General features: G+C 39.6%; 1 protein-coding gene and 1 pseudogene across 1 annotated transcript in view; one reads left to right on the top strand and one right to left on the bottom strand.

Annotated features, from left to right (window-relative positions):
- Positions 1-23,317, bottom strand: part of PABIR3 (PABIR family member 3) — a 74,990-nt gene that overhangs the window by 42,137 nt on the left and 9,536 nt on the right. Inside the window, exons 4-8 of the mRNA XM_040627514.1 lie at positions 13,291-13,353; positions 2,553-2,596; positions 2,395-2,449; positions 864-953; positions 381-469 (exon numbers count right to left, since the gene is read on the bottom strand). Coding sequence (XP_040483448.1) covers positions 381-469; positions 864-953; positions 2,395-2,449; positions 2,553-2,596; positions 13,291-13,353 — 341 coding nt within the window. The remainder of the gene's footprint in view (positions 1-380; positions 470-863; positions 954-2,394; positions 2,450-2,552; positions 2,597-13,290; positions 13,354-23,317) is intronic.
- LOC103672957 lies at positions 17,107-18,728 on the top strand (annotated as a pseudogene).

The raw sequence follows: 23,317 nt of genomic DNA, 5'->3' as shown, positions 1-23,317 counted from the left end.
GGGGAAGCTAGAAAGACCTACAGTTCTGGCTGTGACTCGCCTCGAATCAAGGTGAAGATCTTGGGTAAATGAGCAGGTACAGTTGTTTACAGTTTAAGAATTAGCTCTGATCCTTATCATCAAACTTGGGGAGGAAGACTATGTTCAAACGGGGCTAATGAATTACTGATTCTTCTTGTGTTCGCATGTTCTCACATGTTCTTAATCACTTGATTCGTTTCAAAATACAAAATAATAAATCAAAACAATGGCATTGTAATTTAGCTAAAAACACACGACTTCTTTGGTTGTCATAGAACCTGGAGCTGTCATTTCTTAAAAGTTTCTAAAATTCTTATTTAATAAGCAACTTGATATATTTTCATACAACATAAACTTACATTGTAAATTGTCGCGTAGGACTGGGAATAGGACTTGGAGGCAAAGTGGTGCAACTCACACAAGTTTGTAACGATGGAGGAAAACATTGCTAAAACCAAATTAGAACAGAGGTTTTAAAACCACCACTCTTCTCAGAAAGCAGATCAGTGGTTTCCTAGGGTGGGCAGGGGGTGGAGGGAGAGGATATTAAGTGCAAAAGATCACGAGAACATTGTTTAGAGTGTGGGAACTGTTCTATATCTTGATTATGGTTACAGGATTGCACACAATTATGAAAATTGATCAAATCATATACTTAAAAGTTGGTGACTTTTGTTATATGTTAATAATAGTTCAAGAGATGAAAAGGAAGGGAAGAATGTCATTTAGAATCAGAAGTCCTATGGCAAAATATGTCCCTCCAAAATGGGGGGTGGGTGGTGAAACACTAATATTTTATCAAAATTTCAAGGGACACAGATTCTTAGGCTCTCCTTTCTTACCTTCCCAATCCCCCTGGTGGGAGGAGCTGCTGGGGATACTGGATTTAAATTGATGCGCTTTGAAGATGGTTTCTCTAAATCATTGTCACTCTGTGAAAGCAGAAAGCAGTGTACCATTGTATCACCAATTGCTTACCTATCACATACTTAGGGAGATAGCTGCTGCACGGGGAAGGGAATCCCTAGTGAGTCAGTGGTTGTACCATCATGAGGAACTCCTATCATTCTAAAGCAAGCAGGGAACCCAAGATTCACTTCACTTTCTCCTTTTGGGAAAGAGAGCTCATGGCAAGTTGAGAGGCTTCCCTAGTGTCCCCAAAAGGCTAGAATGTGAGTATTTGATATCGAGCAATACTTACTAGTATATACACAAATCCTAAATTAAAATTTTTCTCTTGGCATCTGACCTGTGCTTTGTTGTTGAAAACTACAACACTATGTCCAGGAAACAATCAAAAAGGATTTGGTTAGCACTAAGATACAAATGCGACAGCAAAAATAACTACAGCTATAAAAAATGTTCATAGATTTTATGTGGACAAAATCAGTACAGCATAATTCGGACTTTAAAATGTGCTCTTTTCTAAGACACGGTACAGTTATGTTACATGTTCCCTTCCTCTCCCTAACACATCCACAGATTCACTCACTTGTGCCAACACCTAAAGTAATTAGAATTGGGTCGGTTAAGGGAATCCAACAGCATCTATAAATTGTGTTAACACCAAACATGAAAAGGGGCAGGCTTCAGAGGTTATCTAGTCAATTTTCAGGACCTACTCCTAAATCAGGGATAGATGTCCATCTAAGGCACTCAGGGCTCAAAGGAAAATAAGATGTCACTGTTTCTGTTGATGACCCATTTCCTAATCTAGTAACTCCCCAATCTGGACACTGACATCTAGCGAGAATCTCTTCTACCCAAATATCAGCTCAATTCCCAATCATTATCTGAGATGTCCATGGAAAAGAACCCTAAACATCGCTCAACTTCCACAACGAAGTAATCATAATGTGTACAGAGACATTAAAAAATGTTAGCAGGGGATGTAACTAAATTCCAAATATGTTCAAATTAAAGGTCACATGTTAAAATGTTAGTGGGAGTATATGTGTTACAGGCATAGAAATGTAGTATTTATCCAGGGAACCCATTGTCTGTGGTTTGAAACTCTAATACCTAGTTAATAAATTATGTAGAAAGGAATGAAATCATTTACTGTTTTGTCATTAAAGCAATTTGAGCAGCAGAACTGAACTTTTCTTAGACTGACTAGGACAGAGAGGAAGCTGGTCCGCAACAACAATGGTTTTGTATCAGACAACTCTTTACTTTCAAATGATGTCAGTTATTTTTATGAGTAAGTCATCAACTGTTTCTTAGGAGCAATCAAGAATTATGCAGTGTATAAATTTTAGTTTCAAATGAGAGTTTAGATTTCTAGAAATTGCAGCAAAACTAGGTAGTGTCAATACTGAAAATCAGTAAAAATTTCAAATTTTCTATAAAATTGAAGTGTTAATACCATACCAGGTTCAAACTTTCTTCCCAAGACCGACTTATCCGTATTGCAGTTTGTACTTCCCTGCAAAAGAAGAGATATCAGTCCTGGAGTTTGCCTAACTAAAAGAAAAGATGTAGCTGAATATAGAGATGATCAGAATAGTAATTCAAAGTACACTACTTACCATTCATGCATTGCTTCTCTAGTTACTAAATTCATGCCTTCTTCCTGAAAGGCAGAACGTGAGAATAAATGAATACTAGATCTTATGGTTTTACAGAATTATTTCCTTTGGTTGTACCTTTATTATTATTCACAGGGCTATAGAAAAGCTACAGTATAAACAAATCTCTAAACAAGTGTCTAGTTCTCTACTACTCATTGCTGCACCTACTACACCAAAGATCTATTACTAATGCGTTACAGCACATCAAATATGCAGGAACTTTTTGGATGAAAAACTTTGTAGCTTTCTTCATTCAAAAGAGCAAACATCAAACATTCATTATTATACTGTTTTTCGTACCATTAATACTACGGTATTAATAAATATTATTCACAGTCCAAAGCAAACTAAATGTCTATCAGTATCGGTTTGTTCAACTAAAGGATGGTGCAAACATGATTTATTTTTATTTTTATTTTTTTAAATATTTTATTTATTTATTAGACAGAGATAGAGACAGCCAGCAAGAGAGGGAACACAAGCAGGGGGAGTGGGAGAGGAAGAAGCAGGCCCATAGCGGAGGAGCCCGACGCGGGGCTCGATCCCACAACGCCGGGATCACGCCCTGAGCCGAAGGCAGACGCCCAACCGCTGTGCCACCCAGGCGCCCCTGATTTATTTTTTTAAAAAAAGATTTTATTTATTTATTTGAGAGAGAGACAGCACGCATGAGAAGGGGGTAGGGGCAGAGGAAGAGGGACAAGTAGACTCCCCACTGAGTAGGGAGCCCGACGCAGGGCTCAATCCCAGGAGCTGGGGATCATGACCCAAGCCAAACGCAGACGCTTAATGGACTCAGCCACCCAGGCACCACTATGTGCAAACATGATTTAAATCTAGTAATTGACATTGAAAAACATGTATTATATATTAAGTAGAAAAAAACTCAGATGCTATTTATGTCGAATTATAAACAAGAGATGTTCAGAAGGATGTTCACCAAAAAGTTCATAGTACTTAGTGAACTTAGTGAGTAGGGGGATTTAGGGTAATTTGTTCTTTCTTTCTTTGTATTTTACCATATTGTGCTCGCTTTGGCAGCACATATACTAAAATTGTATTTTACCATATTGTTTGACCTTTTTTTTTTATAAACGCAAGTATCATTTCTCATGTAAACAGTTATTTAAAAAATAACCCACATGTGGAAAGATATCCTGTGTTCATGGATCAGAAAACGTAATATTTTTAGGATGGCAACACTACCCAACATGATCTACAGATACAATGCAATGCTTATCAAAATCCCAGCGGCATTTTTTGCAGAAATAGAAAAACCCATCCTAAAATTCACATGGAAGAAAAAATAAAATTCACATGGAATCTCAAGGAGCCCTGAATAATCAAAACAATCTTGAAAAAGAAGCTTAAGTTTGGAGGACTCACACTTCCTGATTTCAAAACTTACTATAAAGCTACAGTATTCAAAATAGTGTGGTACTGGCATAAGGACAGACATATAGATCAATGGAATAGAATAGAGAGCCCAGAAATGAACATCCATGCATACAGTCAAATGATTTTCCATAAGGGTACCTACCAAACCATTCAACGGGGAAAGGATGGTCTTTTCAACAAATGGTGCTGGGAAAACTGAATATCTACATGCAAAAGAATGAAGTTGAATCCTTTCCTTACACCATGTATAAAAATTAACTTGAAATGGAGAAAAGACCTAAACATAAGACCTAAAACTATAAGGCTCTTATAAGAAAATATAGGGCAAAGGCCTCATGAATTGGATTTGGTAACGATTTCTCAGATATAATACCAAAAGCACAGGTAACATAAGAAAAAATAGATAACCTGGACTTCATAAAATTTAAAATTTTTGTGCATCAAAAGACACTATCAAGATAGTAAAAAGACAATTACAAAACTGCAGAAGATAGGGGCGCCTGGGTGGCTCAGTCAGTTAAAAGTGTCTGACTCTTGATTTTCCCTCATATCATGATCTCAGGGTTGTGGGATCAAGCCCCACGTCTGGCTGTGCACTCAGTGTAGAGTCACTCGAAGACTCTTTCTCTCCCTCTCCCTTTGCCCCTCCCCACCATGCTAGTGCTCTCTCTCTCTAAAATAAATAAATTAATTGGGCACCTGGGTGGCTCAATTGGTTGAGCATCTGCCTTTGGTTCAGGTCATGATCCCAGGGTCCTGGGATCAAGCCCTGTGTTGGGTTCCCTGTTCAGGGGGGAGTTTGCTCCTCCCTCTCAGTCTGCCACTCCCCCTGCTTGTGCTCTCTAGCTCTCTCTCTCTCTCTCAAATAAATAAAATCTTTAAAAAACTAAAATTAATTAACTTAAAAAATCTTTTTAAAAAAGAATTGAAGATATTTGCAAATCTTATATTTTATATATCCAGAATATAGAAAGAACTCCTATAATTCAACAAGATAAATAACCTAATTAAAATAGGAGCAAAGGACTTGAACAGACATTTTTCTGAAGAAGATATACAAATGGTTAATAAGCATGTGAAAAGATGTTCAACATTTGTCATTAGGGAAACACAATTCAAAACCACAATGAGCTAACACTTCACCTTACTAGGATAGCTATTATTTTTATTTTATTTTATTTTAAAGATTTTATTTATTTATTTATTTATTTTAGAGAGCACAAGCGGAGTGAAGGGCAGAGGGAGAGGGAGAAGGTAACTCTCTGTTGAGCAAGGAGCCTGATGCAGGACTTGATCCCGGGACTCCGGGATCATGTCCTGAGCAGAGGGCAGATGCTTAACCAACTGAGCCACCCAGGTGCCCCAGGATAGCTATTATTTTAAAATGCAGAAAATAACAAGTGTTGATGAGAATGTGGAGAAATTGGAACTCTTATACATTGCTGGTGGGAATGTAAAATGGTGCAGACTCTGTGGAAGACAATTTGATCGTTCCTCCAAAAGTTCAATATTGGGGGCGCCTGGGTGGTGCAGTCGTTAAGCGTCTGCCTTTGGCTCAGGGCGTGATCCCAGCGTTCTGGGATCGAGTCCCACATCAGGCTCCTCCACTGAGAGCCTGCTTCTTCCTCTCCCACTCCCCCTGCTTGTGTTCCCTCTCTCGGTGGCTGTCTCTAATAAATAAATAAAATCTTAAAAAAAAAAAGTTCAACATTGAATTACCATATGATCCACCAATCCTGTTCCTGTGTATATACCCAAAAGGATTAAAAAAGGGACTCAAACAGGTACTTGTACATCAATGTTCATTAGTAGCACTATTCACAAAAGCCAAAAGGTGGAAACAACCCCAGTGTTCATCACCAGATGAAGGGATTAAAAAATGTGATATAGGGGCGCCTGGGTGGCACAGTCCTTAAGCGTCTGCCTTTGGCTCAGGGCGTGATCCCAGCGCTCTGGGATCGAGCCCTGCGTCAGGCTCCTCCACTGAGAGCCTGATTCTTCCTCTCCCACTCCCCCTGCTTGTGTTCCCTCTCTCCCTGGCTGTCTCTCTCTCTGTCAAATAAATGAATAAAATCTTAAAAAAATGTGATATAAACATACAATGGAGTTATCATTTAGCCACAAAAAGGAATGGAGTTCTGACACATGCTACAACATGGGTGAATACTATAAGCATTATGTTAAGTGAAATAACAAACACAAAAGAACAAATATTGTATGATGCCACTTTTATGAGGTACCTAGAATAGTCAAATCTTCATAGAGACAGAAAGTAGAAGAGAGGTTACAAGAGATTGAGGTTAAATAGGAAGTTACTGCTGAATGGGTATAGAGTTTCTGTTTGGCATGATGAAAAATTCTGGAAATGAAAAGTGATCATGGTTGTTCAACGTTGTGAATGTACTTAATGACACTGAATTTTACTCTTAAAAATGGTTGAAATGGCTTTAAGAAATTGCACAGTCCAAATTCATCCTGGTGAGTGTGTGTGTGTGTGTGTTTTTATCCATTTGAGAGAGAGAGAGAGAGAGAGAGAGAGCACAAGCAAGGGGAGAGGCAGAGGGAGAAGTAGACTCCCTGCTGAGCTAGGAGCCCGATGTGGGCCTCGATCTCAGGACCCAGAGATCATTACCTGAGCTGAAGGCAGATGCTTAACCATCTGAGCCACCCAGGCGCCCCCATCCCGGTGTTTTTAAAAACATATTTCACACATAATAAAGTACCTAGGATAGCGCTGGGCAAATATGGTGCTAAATATCATGGGGAACATGAAATAAGCAGATGAGCTTTCCCTAAAATGGCCTAGAATCACATTTGAGAGACATGTTTTATACACATTAAGTTGGTGCTCTTGCAAGTAAGCATAATCATAGCCCAGGAAGTATACAAGGTGATCCACTGAGAAGCAAAAAGAAAAACACAGAAATTCAGTTTATATATTTTTAAAATCTAAGACAGTAAGAAATGAAGCTTTGCTAACAGTATACAGCTTGACACAGGTGCCCTCATTCAGCCCAGAGGGTCCAAAGATCTTACAAAACACCAGCGTGTTTTTGGCCTTTAGCTAATTATAACTAATTGCAAGTTAGGTGGCCATATGGATATATTATCTAGTTTTAATTAAACCGAGTTCCACAAAATAGACAAGTATCTTAAGAAGATTTCTCTAAAGAAATGTTGGACAGAAGATTTGTAATACAAGTCTAAGCGAATGGCAGGGAAATGGCAAAGGTGAAGTTCCTACCTAGCGCAGCACACATCATCTGCCACCTTCTTGTGAAAACACGGTGCTGGGCTAATCTCTATCAAGGCGCTGGCTAAAATAATTTTAAATCATGAAGACTGCTGGAAATATGAACTCATCTTCACTCTCAGTAATGACCTATAGTTAACAAAATACAAATGAAAATGTTCTAAAAACATCATTTCATCTTTAGCTCATCCTTTTTATATTTGTATTTTGCATATAGTCAATGATTCGCATTATACACTAGCTTGGTGGTACATGTCCATCATGTACTGGAAGGATACACTATTTACATATATTGGGAGGACGTGCTAAAACATTTCGTATTGATGGAGTGTATCATCAAAAGAGTTTAAATATCATTGTCAATATAAACAATACATGTTATGTAGTCTGGAATAGAAAAGTGGCTTAAGTTGTGTGAATTAAAATGTGATCTAGGGGATGCCTGGGTGGCTCGGTTGGTTAAGTGTCTGCCTTCGGCTTGGGTCATGATCCCAGGGCCCTATCGAGCTCCTTGCTCAGCGGGGAGCCTGCTTCTCCCTCTGTCTGCTCTGCCTGCCGTTCCCCCTGCTTACGCTCTGTCTCTCTCTCTCTCTCTGACAAATACATAAATAAAGTCTTAAAAAAAATAAAATGTGGTTTAAAATCTGGACAAACAGAGGGTGAAGGGGAAGGTATTCCAAGCAGAAGGTACCATGTGAACAAAAGCTTAGAGGGAAAGAACATGGCAGGTTTCAGGGTAGTGAGACTAGCTTGACTGAAACAGAATTTGTACTATGAAGTAATGAGACATAAAACTGGAGAGGTAAAATAGGGCCAGATTTCTAGGATCTTAAATAACTGAGGGTTTGAGCTTAAAGAGTTTGGGGAGAGTAGCATCGTTGTTAGAACCACGGGCTTTGCAGCCAAATAGAACCGAGCTGAATCTCAGTTCTGTAACTTCTTAGCTGTGCAACCGGAGGCAAGTGACTGAACTCGAGCCTCAGTCTCCTTGTCCATATGAAGATGATGATAAAAACTAAGGGTCATGAGGCGAGTGTATGCTCTTTTCCACAGTGCCTGGCAAGTTATGTAGGTGAGCGTTCACTACAACCTAGCTATTCTTATTCTTATTCTTACTCCAATTCAATAGGTAATGGGAAACCATTATAACTTTTTGCACAGGGGAGAAAGAGGTGAAAATGTCTTCGAGTGTTGGTTGTGGAAGTTGGATTATACTGGCACAGATAGGAAACCTCTTAGAATATTATTACGGTAATCTGGTCCCAAGGGACAGAGGAAGTGGGAACAGAGAGGATGTTGTCAAGGAAGAATTAATAGGATTAGATGTCTAATTAGATACAGTAGAAAAATAAGGAAGAACTGAAGGTGAACCTAGAGCTTTGAGTTATTTTGATGTCATTGTAGAAAATGAGGGAAATCAGGAGAGGAAGTGTAAGAAGTTAGTCTTTTAAAAACAATGGAATAACAGTAAATCTTTTTTTTTTAAATATAAGGTTAGTATAGTCCTTCCTTTTAATACTTCTGTAGGTGTTTTCCTGTAGTGAGAAGCTCAAAGTATTTTGTAATTTACTCAACCAACAAGAGCAACTTTTCCCAAAGTAGGACAGGATTTTGCCTGTTGTTCCTCCCATTGAAAGTCGGAGCATCAGCCAACATCAGCTGTTTTGAGGGTTGTTAGTAAAAGTAGGTTGACTCTTTTATCATTTATATCTTGCCTATTTCCAAAATGGCTATGAGGTGCTTATAAGGAAATAAGATTGTTAAAATAAGGTCAAGAGCCATGTAACTGTCAAGGGCAGAGTACTGTACGCTAGAAACCCAGGTTAAGGAGAGCCGCAGCACTTGAGCGTTAAACTTAGCTTTCAGGTTTCTAGGATCCAAGGTAAAAATGGAAAGAGTAAGGTAGCCACTTGTGCTCTCTGAAGGTGAGTACGCCTGAAAGATCTTAGTTGCCCAGTGCCGGCACAATGCTTAACAAATGCTTGCCATGGGGTGTCTGGGTGGCTCAGTTGTTAAGCGTCTGCCTTCAGCTCAGGGCATGATCCCAGGGTCCTGGGATCGAGCCCCACATCAGGCTCCTCCGCTGGAAGCCTGCTTCTTCCTCTCCCACTCTCCCTGCCTGTGTTCCCTCTCTTGCTGGCTGTCTCTCTGTCAAATAAATAAATAAAAAATCTTAAACAAACAAACAAAAAAACAAATGCTTGCCGAAAGAATGAAACAATTTGTAAACTAAGATCAAATTAAACATCTCTTTATAAGAAAGACTAGGTACTCAGTAGGTTTCAAGGAAGACTGAAAAACGTATCACTGAAATCTAATGCCACTGCTTTCCTAGACTGTGGACACTAAACTGTGGTTATCTAAATGGTCGCTATCAAAATCACGCCCCGCACTCCGGCTGGCATCATCTCTTTCGAAAGCCTCATTTCATAAAGTTCCCTTACATTTGTGTCTAAACCCAGTTTAATTTATCCAAATCAGGTAAGATAAAACAAAGACTGTAATATGGGTTGCTGAAGTTTACATTTGTGAAGATATAAAAGGAAGAGATGCTAGAAATGCAGAGGTAATATGTAAATAGATAATTTGACTGATGTTACTTAAGGCACTGCTGAAAAAAGTCACGTTCTTACTGGCATTGGTGATTTTATATCCTACTGAACAAGACAGAAAATAAAGGTAAAGTTATAGAACCACATACTGTGAACAGACTGTTATGGGTGGAATTGTGTCCCCCTAAAATCTAGTATGTCGAAGTCCTAACTCCCAGTGCCTCAGAATGTGACTGTATTTGGAGACAGGGTACTTGCAGAGGTAATCAAGTTAGGATAAGGTGAAGAGGGTGGGCCCTAATCCAATATGTCCTTATAAAAAAGGAGAAATTTGGAGACAAACATATGTGTAGGGAAAACACCATGTGAATATGAAGATGGCTATTTACAAGCCAAGGACAGAGGCCTGGAACAGACAGATGCTTCTCTCACAGCCCTCAGAAAAAACCCATCCTGCCAACACCTTGATTTCAGACTTCCAGCCTCCAGAGATGTGAGAAACGAACTTTCTGTTGTTTGAGCCCCCCGTTTGTGGTACTTTGTTGTGGCAGCCCCAGCAAACTCATACCCTAAGTATTTCAGCAGGGTGCTTACTTATGTTTAGGGTCTGGGGATAGGGAACTAAAAGCTGAGTGCTTCCAAAGGTCTTGAAACATAAACTTGATCGTTACTAGGAAAGGAAAATTACATAAAAAGAACAGTTCCTGACCACTTAGGAAGGCTATGTGTCTTAGAAAACTAACTTCCATGGTCATTGCCTCACAATATATACATGAATCATCATGTTGTGTACCTTACACTTAGACAATGTCATATGTCAATTACATATCAATAAAGCTGGGGGGGAACAGAAAATTCCAGTTTCATTTTCTCAAGCTCCCTAATACCTAGAAAACAGCTAGCGGCCCCAGTTGAGAAGAAATTATCCATTAACTGCCTCCTAGGAAAGGGGCAAATTAAATCATACTTTGACTTAAATGTGGACCCAGAACCTAATACTGACTTGGGCTGTGTGCTTATTTAAAAGTAAAAGAAAATGTAATCAAATCAGTTTATAGGAAATGCAGGGAACAAAAGAACATATTAAACAACACATGTAAGCAGAATCAAAATGTGGGGCAGTCTACAGGACAAATGGCCTGGTTTCTTCAATAAATAAGTGGCATGGAACAAAAACAGGAGGGGAAGGGAATGTTTTAAATAAAAGAGACCTGAGGGGCACCTGGGTGGCTCAGTTGATTAAGCATCTGCCTTTAGCTGAGATCATGATCTCAGGGTCCTGGGATCGAGCCCCACATCGGGCTCCCCACTTAGTGGGGAGTTGGCTTCTCCCTCTGCCCCTCCCCTGCCTCGTGTGCGCGCTCTCTCTCTCAAATAAATAAAATCTTAAAAAGAAGAGAGAGATCTGAGATATCATGGTTGGAACATGTTTGAATCAGTGAAAAAGACATTTTTGAGAACAGTGAGAATTTTAACCTGGACTGGTTATTAGATGACATTAAAGAATAACTTAATTTTGCTAGATGTAATGGTGGCGTTGTGATTATGTAAGAAAAAAGTCATTCTCGGAGATTCACTCTGAGTGTTTGTGGGTAAAAAGAGATCGGGGATTTACTTTCAGGCATCCTCTTCCCCAAAAGGTTAATAAATTCAATAGCTAAAAAGAAATCACGGTTAAAGAATGCATATGAAGAGGGGTACCTGGGTGGCTCAGTCTGTTAAGTATCTGACTCTTGCATGGAGCACTGGGTGTTATACGCAAACAATGAATCATGGAACACTACATCAAAAACTAATGATGTACTGTGTGGTGACTAACATAACATAATAAAAAAAAAAGTATCTGACTCTTGATTTCAGCTTAGGTCATGATCTCAGGGTCATGAAATTGAGCCCTGTGTTGGGCTTTGCCCTGGGCATGGAGCCTGCTTGGGACTCTTTCTCTCCCTCTTCCTCTGCTCCTCACCTCTCCTCCCACCCCCTGTTCACACTTTCTCTCTCTCTCTCAAAAAAATGCATATAAAGAAATATGCAATTTAAGATATCTATCAGACCATTAAGCTGCTGAAAATAAGTCTTGATTTTCCATTCAATCTGTACTCAGATTGAAAGCTAATATTATTTCTATTTTCCCATTTAATTCACTTTCTACTTGTGTTTCATTTTAAATGTTTACAACATATATTCTGTCACTATGGAAATAGATTGCTTTACAATTTATATTACCGACCAGTTAAATTTATCTTGATTTCAAGCTTCATAGTCAAATAGCAACATATAATCAATTTTCAAAAATTTATCTTGATTTCAAGCTCCATAATCAAATAGCAACATGTAATCAATTTTTAAGTATTGATCTCATTTAGGCCAAGCAACAAAACAAATTGCACAGATGAACCAGAGGTCATCTTACCTATTAATTTTAGGTTCTTTCATTAAGAACTTCTAAAAGAGCTCCCTACTTGCAAAGACAGTTAAAGAATGTTTTATCTACTAAAAAGTAAAAGAATCTTTTTACCACACTTTTTTTTGCTACTGGATGACAGGCTGGACTCTAGGGAAGCCACGGTGTGAGAGGGAGAGAGGGAAAGGAAGCAGGAGTTGGAGTCCTAAACACCAGACCCATGAGATACTATGGCTTTTGTGCCACTGAAACAGGGAAAGGGTAGCTGGAAAGGAATCCAGTAATTTGGGGCTAAATCTGGCTCTGACATTCACTAACTCTGAACATTGGGTAAATTACTAAATTTCTCCTGTCGTTAGTTTCTGATCTTATGTTGTAAGATAAAATGAGAGCACAGATGTAAAGCACCTATTTTAGCGTTAAGTGAATAATTAGTGCTTCATAACAGTTAAGCCCCCCCTTAAACAAAAGTCTGCTTGTAGTTGGGTCAGAAAAATCCTACCACCTGTGGCAGAGTGGTGATTTGATCTTTTGAGCTCTGTGGCTAATCTTCGGATAATTAAAAGGTTTAACTGTGTATTAGGCGTTTGCTATTAAACACACACACACACGCACATGCACACACACACACACACATGCACACATACACGCCTGCACAAAACACAAGCTGGTGAGGTACAATGTGTCCCTGAACTCAGATCACTAAGAAATGAACACAAAATGATAGCATAAAGGCCATTTCATCTGTCAAAAGATTTTCTTCATCTGATAGTTTAAAAAAACCATGATAATTATGGTCATTAGGAACCTAAAAATTAATATTCCTTTTTCTTTGCAATCTCTGAAACAGGCCAGATTCAAGGCAGAAGAGTATATTGTCTTTCTGGAAACTATCAGTTTATTAAAATAGGTAATAACCCAAAGAAAATAGGACTCCTTAGTTGTTTTTGTTTTAGAGGAAAAAATCCCGGAATTAGAAACAGAATCACATGTGACGTCATTTGGAATTACTGAACCACAGGTATTTTTTTAAAGAAAAATAAAGTTTTCTTTTTACTGAACAGCTATCAGTTTCCAAAGTCTTCTTACCTGTTTGATTTGATGAAGGCGACCAAAGGAAGCACGGATGGGGATGGGAGAAGGTGGCAAAAACTGAAATTTAAAATAAAAGTCAATACCCGAAACTAACATAACATTGAATGTTAATCATACTTCAATAAAAAAATAAACAGAAGTCAAGCTGGCTTTAATGTTTCTGATTATTTCTAAACATTAATTAAGTCAATGTTGAATTACCTAAAATGTCTGAGTGCCTAATGCACGTTAGCAACAGTATTAGTTAAGTTTAAAATTAAAGAGATAAAAGATCCATTTGACTCTTGACTGAAAATATAACTAATCAAAAGTATATATATATATATATATAACAGAACAGAACAAAATAACTGTTAACATAAGAGATACCAGGCAGAACATCAACAGAACATTTTGTTTATCTCTAATTTCCTTTTCCCAAGGCACTGGATCTTAAAATCACCTCATTTTTTTCTTGCCAGTTTTATCTTGCAAAAAACAAGCAAAATAACTCCATCACATATCTTAGAACCCAGCTGAAGAAACCACACTTTCATAGTATGAAATGTCTTCAGGCAGGCACTTCCCAAGTAGCTCTGCACATTTCCCTTGCTTGTTCAGATACTTGTCATCTAGTCTACGTTCTCCTATTTTGTCTTATCTCAAAGCTTATGAGGACCCACACAAGAGGGGGAATGAAAGAATGGAGGGATTTAAAGCTAAGTGTGAAAATGAGGCTGGAAAAGTACCTTTAGAATTCATTTATCCATTCTACCTATATCCCGGTTAGTTCTTGAAATGCCAGAAAATGAATCTACCATATTTTACTTTTACATTATATCTTAAGAGCACATTGAGTTGTGCATTCAGAAATATTTAATGAGGTAAACCACTGTGCTAGACCCTGAGGATCCAAAGAGAAATAAAACATTTTCCTGTCTTTGAGCAATTCAAAGTGTAGGTAGGGAAAATTAGGCCATAGGTCAGTGCCAGACCAAGTTATGATTTGTGGGAAGTCAAAGCACAGAGACTGTATCTCTGCATGGGGTTCCTGGGGAGGGGGGCTCCATAGAGGAGGGCAGGAATTCAATAGACAGGGAAGAGGAAGCAGGGTACTTCAGGGAGTGGGAAGAGATGCTAGGCAGAGGCATGTTTGGGGAACAGAGAGATTTAGGGTGGCTGAAATTTGGTACATGATAGGGCATGAAAGGAAGCAAATTTGGGGAAATTTGGCTGCAACCAGATCATGGATTTTGGACTTTAGCCTTTTGAGCCCAACAGGAATCCTAAAGCATAGATCCTTCTGAGTTCTTAAAACTCAAAGGTATTTTAAACAAGATCATATCTGTTTTACAACTAAAGGCAACCCTCGCAGCATATATAGAACAAATTGAGGGTAGAGGGAAGAGGGACTAGAAGCGGGATCAAAGGCCAGGTAAAAGATAATGAGAGTCTGAATGAAAAAGGGTGGGAGGAAGAGAAGGAGGCAGACCGGAGAAATGATGAGAAAGTGAAAAGAGGGGTGCCTGGCCGGCTCAGTCAGTAAAGCACGTCTCTTAATCTCAGGGTTGTGAGTTCAAGCCCCATGTTGGGAGTAGAGATTACTTAAAAATAAAATCCTTAGGGGGGCCTGGGTGGCTCAGTCAGCTGAGCATTTGGCTTTTTGATTTTGGCTCAGGTCATGATCTCAGGTCATGGGATTGAGCCCTGAGTGGGGCTCTGAGCTGAGCACGGAGCCTCTCTCTCCCTCTCCCTCTGCCCCCCCTGCCCTGCACTTGCACGTGCTCTCTCTCTAAAACAATAAAAAAATTAAAAAAATAAAATCTTAAAAAGAAAGAAAGAAAGAGTGAAAAGAGCTCAAGCTTGGTCTGAGGTTCCTAGCTGAGACCCATGGGTGGGTGGTAGCCAGGAAAGGCAGTAAGAGGAGTGAGTTGGTGTGGGGGGGGGAGAAGATGAGTGCTCAAAAAGGTGTGTTGGATATACAAGCATTTTTTGAAGTAGTGAATCTGAATTTTTATTAGATTTTTAAATGTATCATGTGACTCTTTAAGGAGCATTTCCTCTCACTAGNTATATCTTGCTTAAGAAAGTGTTAAAACCAGTTCGTTTCATCAAATCATTTGCTAGAAGGTGGAGGAAACAGCCAAGGCTGTAGAAGTAATAATAGAAAATTCGTATGAGGATCACTGAAAATTCACTACATCTAAATTACATTGGACAATGAGCTATAATTACTTTATCATAACAAGTCACTGTCAGAAAAATAGGGCTAGCTCTTAAGTATTTCAATATTTATTGGGCCCTTATTATGTTTAAGGAACTGTCTTTCTGCTCAGAGGGAAGGGAGAGATTAAAAGAAAAATAAGCCATAGTTATTACTCACCGACACCTTACAGTCCAGACACGAGAGCTAATTATTATATATGAGACAAGGAAATGAGTGTTAAATGGAGGCAAAGTGGGGTGGGGATAAAAAGCAAAGATTAAGTGAATGGGCACAGGGAGTGGGAGACGGGAGACAGTAAGGCACAAGGTGGCGGTGTGAGTTGGGCCTCACAGGGCAAAGAGTTTGACAGTACAAACAAGAGAAAAGGGAGAGTGCTAGGCATGTTTTAGGAAACATGTTTTAAGAAATGTTGTTAGTCCCGTGTGAATGCAATGTGAGGTGTCTCTGGAGGGATAGAAGATTCTGAGGTCAAGAGGGTGAAGATGCTGAAAAGGCTTGAATGCCACACTAAAAATAAAAAATTCAAGTGTGGCGAAATGATCTACTTTGGTACACAGATGAGCAGATTATAGCCAACAGCACTGTCTCTTTACCTTTGGAAGAGACACACTCACATATTAATCGGCCCTGAGCCTGGTTCAGGCTCTATCCAGTGCATAGGTATGAAGAAGGAGGTATCAGACAGCTAATAACTGCTGACTGGCCAGAAATTCAGACTAGCCTGTACTAATCGTGTTCCAGGGTTGACAGTTCAAGAAAATTCCTAATTCAGGGCGCCTCGGTGGTTCAGTAGGTTAAGCATCCAACTCTTGATTTTGGCTCAGGTCACGATCTCAGGGTTGTGAGATCGGACCCCGTGTTGGGCTCTGTGCTGAGAGGGGAGCCTGCTTAGGAATATCTCTCCCTCTGCCTCTCCCCCGCTCTCTCTCTCTCTCTCTCTCTCACACACACACACACACACACACCCTCTCTCTCTCTCTCAAAAATATATATATATATATAGTTAAAAAAAATAAATTCCTAATTCAAATCAATAAGGCTATTGGCTGACCCTTTTCACAAAAGTCAACAAACTTATCTCCACAAAACTTGCATAAAAGGGATATATTGGACATACGATTTGTTGCTATATGGAATAGTGCTATGAACGATGTAACAAGAGTTTCTCTTTCAAGCGTCTATTTGTATGAAATATGATAATGGTGATAATGCATGTAATATGTGTCACATAGCGCCAGCACATAGTATGTGCTCAGTAAATGGTAACTATTACTGCCACTACCATCATTATCACCACCATCATTAAGTATTTCTAGAATTCAATGTTTAATGACATATAAACAATAACTAGAATTATATATGGTAGCTTTGTAAGACTTGGCTACCTATTCCTTACCACCCAGCATTCTTTATTCTTTTTCCCATCTGATCTTTTAATTAATTTACTTTTAATAGACTTTATTTTTTAGATCAGTTTTATGTTCACAGCAAAATTGAGTGGAAGGTACAAAGATTTCCTCTGCTCTCACATAAGCAGAGCCTCCCCCACTATCAAAAGCTGAACAAAAGTGGTAAATTGTTATAACAGATGAACCTACATTGACATGTCATTACCACCCCAAGTTCATAGTTTACATCAGAGTTCACTCTTCATGTTATACATTCTACAGGTTTGGACATATGTATAATGACGCATATCCATCATTACAGTATCGTAGTTCCACTGCCTTAAAAACCCTGTGTGCTCCACCTGTTCATGCTGATCTTTTTTTTCCAACAGAAACTGACTTACTTTTTTCTCATTATAAAGCAATACATGCACAGTATAAAACATAATTAATGGGAAAAAAACCCAGCAACACCCACCATCCAGAGATGACCAAAGCAAATATCTCAGTGTTTCTTTTCCCAGACCTGGATCCTACCGCACATACTGTTTTGCAGTTTGGGTATTTTTTTCTTTACAATTTTTTTTTGGATTTTATTTATTTGAGAGAGAGCACGTGAGTGAGGGGAAGAGCAGAGGGGGAGGGAGAGGGAGAGAGAATCTCTCAGGGAGAATCCGTGCTGAGCGTAGAGCCTGACACAGGGCTTGATCTCATGACCTTGAGATCATGACCTGAGCCAAAACCAAGAGTTGGATGCTCAACCAACTGAGCCACCCAGGCGCCCCATTTTTTTCCCTTATAATTTAATACATTCTGGCTCTGCATCCGGGGATGCCTGCAGCTTTCAGCTTATGGGCCAGCATCTATCAAAATGTCCACTGTTCACGAATTCTGTGCAAACTCCACTTGGAGGGTGACTACTCTACACCCTCAAATGCATACAGGCCAGTCAAAACATACACCAACTTTGATGTCAAGTGTAATGCTTTGAACATTGAAACGGCATCAAGGCAAACGGTGTGGATGAGGTCACTGTCATCAACATGTTGGCCAACTACAGCAATGAGACAGGATACTGCCTTCACCTACCAGACAAGGACCAAAAAGGAATTTGCATCAGCATTGAACTCAGCCTTGCCTGGCTGCCTGGCCACCTGGAGAAGGTGATTTGGGGCCTAGTGAAAACATCTGCTCAGTATGAGGCTTCCAAGCTGAAACCCTCTCCCATGAAGGTGCTGAGGACTGATGAGGACTCCCTCACTGAACATTGTTTCCAACACATCTGGTGGCTTCTGCAAGCTGACGGTTGTCCTTGCAAAGGGTAGAAGCGTGGAGGATGGCGCTGTCATGGATTATGAATTGTTTGACCCTAGATGCCTATGATTTCTAATGCTGGAGTGAAGAGGAAAGGAACTGATGTTCCCAAGGGGATCATCAGCATCATGACCGAGCTAGTGTGTATCACATCCAGAAAGAATTTGAAAGGTATAAGAGCGACAGCCCTTATGATCAAGGAGAAGGTCAAGAGAGACCTGGAAAATGCTTTTCTGAGCCTGGTCCGGTGTATTCAGAACAAGCTGCCCTATTTTGATGACTGACTGTGTGATTCCATGAAGGTAAGGGGGCTCATGCTAAGGTCCTGATTAGAATCACAGTGAAGGAAGGGGACATGTTAAAAATTCGGTCTGAATTCAAGAGAAAGTATGGCACGTCCCTGTACTACCACATCCAGGAAGACATTTGAGGGCAACTACCAGAAGGTGCTGTTGTGTGGGGCAGAGCGGAATGAAGTGCGAGGGTCCACGTGGTGCTCCTGTGCTCCCAGCTACCAGTTCTAGAAAATCAGCTTGCGACCAGCAACCCCTTGTGCCCATCCCTGTGAGGATGACGTTAGCGTTGCCCCCCACTCCTACTTTATTTTAGTTGCCTAGGCACTGCCTGGCTTTCCCCACTTTTCTCTCCTTTTAGCCAAAGAAATGAACAGTTCAAGGACTTGGAAGTGAAATCTATGACGTGAAACACTTTGCTTCTTGTGTATTGTGTTATAAACAGACGAATGAACTGAATTTTTACTGTAGAAACAAAACAAAAATAACTTAATACATTCCACATATCTTTCCATATTAAAATTCACCTGCAACACCATTTTATTTGTGTGGTTTTAAAAAATTTTTATTTTAAGCAGGCTCTACGTCCAATGTGGGGCTTGAACTCATGACCCTGAGATTAAGAGTCACATACTCTACCGACTGAGCCAGGCAGGCACCCCACGTGCAACACCATTTTTAAAGGCTGAATATTAGATTATATGAATGTACCATAATAAGAAGCACTCATTATGTGCCAGGCACATCTTATCTCACTCAATTCTCACAACTACCCCATGACGTAGACATTGTTATTGTCCCCGTTTTAAAGGTTAGAAAACTGAGGGCCAGAGAAATTAGACAACTTGTTCAAGTTCATACAGCTAGTAATTGCTAGAACTGGGATTCAAACACAGATAATGAAAGCTCATTCATTTAACCTATTCCCTAACCATTCATATTGTTGCCACATTTTTTTGCTCACTCATAAATAATGCTGTGATAACAACCTTTAAGCTAACCTTTGCACATATCCTTAATGAATTCTTTAGAAGAAATTCAGAGATGGAATTTCTGGGTCACAATGCCGTTGATACACATTGCCAAATTGCCCTCCAGAAGCTTATACAAATTTACTTTCTAGCAGTGTACGAGAATGTCAATTTTCTTCTATCTCTCCAACATGAGATATTATTATTAATTTAAAAAATTGTATGGCCATTCTTAAAGCATACTTTAAAACAATCTACTTGCCAAAGCAAGTAGAAAACATTGTGATTTATCCACAGTTTGGGATATTCTCCCCCAATGCTTCCCTTTATTAGCATTGAGCACTGAGAAGCTGTTACACAGTGACATGCACCAAATCTGAAAAATGTAGGTTTTCCCTTAAAAAAAAAAACACTAAATACACATGCACACACACACACATCTTTTGAACAAACAGAATTTCAATACATTTAATTCATGCTACTGATACTCATATTGTTATCATTCAAATGCCCAGAAAGTTCACAATATAAAATGTGAAACACCCTAAGTGGAAAGACATGCTAACCTGAACTTAAATATATACATATGCTCTACATAAGGAAATTATGGTACTTTAGCTGTATTACTATGACATGTTATAAAAAACAAAAGAAGAGAATTGCATGGTGTGGCAAACTGTCCTAAACTAACTATGCAAGATTTCCTGGAAGAGATTATCTTTAATTGAAATCTAAGGGATGGGAAGGAACTGGTTAGTTTCAGGAAAAGGTTTAGAATTCCTATTGGAAAACTTTATCTAGGAAATCCTGAGAAGAATGCCTTGACTAAAATAGATGAGATCAACAGGAATGTAGTATGAAATGTCTGGGGAAGGGAGGATTTGAACTTGAGCTATAGAATCATAAGCCATAAAATGTGGATTCAATATTGGACTTGGCTGATTTTTTAGGAATAACACGGAAAATTAATTGGAGAAAAGAAGGCTTCTGGAAAATAATCTCCCACAGGTTAAGCACTACAGGTTGTGTTTGCAAGGGAATTACCTTAGATAATTTTTCTTTTTTAAAAAAATATTTTTTAGGGACGCCTGGGTGGCTCAGTCATTAAGCGTCTGCCTTCAGCTTAGGACGTGATCCCAGGGTTCTGGGATTGAGCCCCGCATTGGGCTCCCTGCTCGGCTGGGAGCCTGCTTCTTCCTCTCCTACTCTCCCTGCTTGTGTTCCCTCTCTCGCTGGCTGTCTCTCTGTCAAATAAATAAAATCTTTAAAAAAAATCTTTTTTTAAAGATTTTATTTATTTATTTGTCAGAGAGAGAGAGAGAGAGAGCACAAGCAGGGGGGCAAAGCAGGCAAGGGAGAAGCAGGCTCCTGGCTGAGCAAGGAGCCCGATGCGCTTAATCCCTGGGATCATGATCTGACCCGAAGGCAGACACTTAACTGGCTGAGCCACCCAGGCGTCCCTAGATAATTTTTCTTTTTTTTTCAGGATTTTATTTATTCATTCGACAGAGAGAGAGAGACAGCCAGTGAGAGAGGGAACACAAGCAGTGGGAGTGGGAGAGGAAGAAGCAGGCTCCCAGCGGAGGAGCCTGACGTGGGGCTGGATCCCGGAACGCCAGGATCATGCCCTGGGCCGAAGGCAGATGCTTAATGACTGAGCCACCCAGGCGCCCCCCTAGATAATTTTTCTACATGAAACAAAGTATTAAAACAGAAACAAAGCACTTTCTGAGATATCAATAAACCTCACTGGTGTCTTTTATGTAAGTTTCTCAGTGTGCCTTTTTCTCACACTCTAGGAGGGGAGGGGAGTCCTTGGGAGGAAGCAAGAGTACCAGCACCAAGGAACAAGGTCATGGGAGTGGGGAGGAGTAGGGGCATTGGGGAGCATGCTGGGTGAAGCAGACTCCCAAGCATTATCTTCAATGAAGGAATTAGGATAGGAAAGATCAAGCTTAGTTCCATTTAAAACAGAACCCATAAGGCTCCCTGGGTGGCTCAGTCAGTTAAGTGTCTGCCTTTAGTCCAGGTCATGATCCCAAGGTCCTGGGTTCAAGCCCTGCATCAGGCTTGTTGCTCGGTGGGAGTCTGTTTCTCCCTCTCTCTCTGCTTGCCATTCCCCTGCTTGTTCTCTTTCTCCAACCCCCCCGTCAAATAAATAAATAAAATCTTTTTAAAAAGAGAAACCACAGAAAACTAATATTGTAAAGACATTAAATTCTTTGAAAAGAATTTTAACTTTACTACGTTTGCTATTTTGAACCCATTCCTTCTGTAGTTACTAGAGATAAAGCACTTGGACAATCCTGAGCAGGAGCTGTATGCCATGTTTACCAATGCCTCTGCCTAGTTCCTGCAACGACTGATCCTGAACATGAATTGAATGTAGGCTAGCAAGACAGAGAGTAATGCAGGGCCAGGAATGTATTATACACTCAGTGCTGGGTGGGCCATAAATTAAATTTAGTTTGTAGTTGCCACGTGAAAAGCAAAACCTAATCAGATAAATATCAGTAGCCATAAAGTTAAAAGGGACAAATTGCTTAAGAGGAGCACAACCCTTTCTGACAGGAAGATGAAACATTTCTCCTGCTTTTCTTGGAGTAGGAGGGGGTGGAGATGGAGAAGAGATGTGGCCGCCCCCAAATACAACAGAGGTGCCAGGAAGAGAATTCCTAGTGGAAGAGTGGGGAACAGGCACGCCAACCCTGGAGTTCTTAGGAGATACAGCGAAGGGAAAATCAGGGAAAGGGATGGTCCCCACGGTCAGAAGAGGCCCTCGGGTTTTTGCTCACCGGAAGTGGGGTGGAGTGATTTTCCGAGAGTGCGGAGAAAAATATTGGAGCTTAATTAAGAAAATAATTGTGAGAGAGCAGATTTTTACAAGGACTGGAAATGTGCATCTTATCTCTGTGTTAAATGGCACCCGTGGTTCTTCAATGCCCTCTACCACTGTAAATTTTTTGAAGACATTTTTACCTACATTGAAATACATGAAAAGCAGTCCTCGTTTTGAAAAGATTTAATTGTGATAAAATATACATGAAATTTGCCATCTTAACCATTTTAAGTGTACGGTTCAGTAGTGTTAAGTATATTCATACTGCTGTACAACCAATCTCCAGAATTCTTTTCATCTTGCAAAACCAAAACTCTATACCCATTAAACCCTTCTCATTCCACCCCCACCCCAGCCCCTGGCAACCATCATTCTACTTTCTGTCTCTATGACTCTGGCTACTCTAGGTTCCTGCAGCACCAATTTTAAGGACAGTCTAGTAGGGGAAAGGACCCTTACACTCAGAATTCATGTTATCACTTAACAATATGTGTATTCTTTCAAGACTGATGTTTCTATTTTGTAACGTGATATATCAGGATTTTGTTACTTCTGCCAAAAGCATTCTAATTATCATGTCATTCTGCCAGACAATTCAGCCTATTTATCCTGAAAGCAAGTATCAACCTACGTAAGTCTTACAATAATAAAGAAGTAATACTTCGAGCAAAATAAAAGCCTACGCATTATGCTGTTACAGCAGCTAAACCGATAAGTCTTGAAACTCCCATCAAGTCAGTGTTAATGATGTCAGTTCTGCCAAACACAACCGTTCTATAAGATGGTTTGTTTGAAACATGTATTATATTAAATTGAACCTTATGCAAATTAAGAGCCTAGAATTCCTAAGAAAAATTATGCATTTAAAAAACTGCCAGGTACATGTTTGCTCTCTATATACACTATTGCTAATAGCACATCTAGTACTTACTGAGCACTTAGTATGTGTCAGTGCTGTGCTGAGTGCTTTATGTTGATTTTTTATATGCTATAAGCATTTTTTAAAATTT

The sequence above is a fragment of the Ursus maritimus genome (assembly GCF_017311325.1).
Source record: "Ursus maritimus isolate PB19 chromosome X unlocalized genomic scaffold, ASM1731132v1 scaffold_X1, whole genome shotgun sequence".
NCBI lineage: Eukaryota > Metazoa > Chordata > Mammalia > Carnivora > Ursidae > Ursus > Ursus maritimus.
The sequence above is the reverse complement of the archived record's forward strand: the minus strand, read 5'-3'. Positions and strand labels throughout refer to the sequence as shown.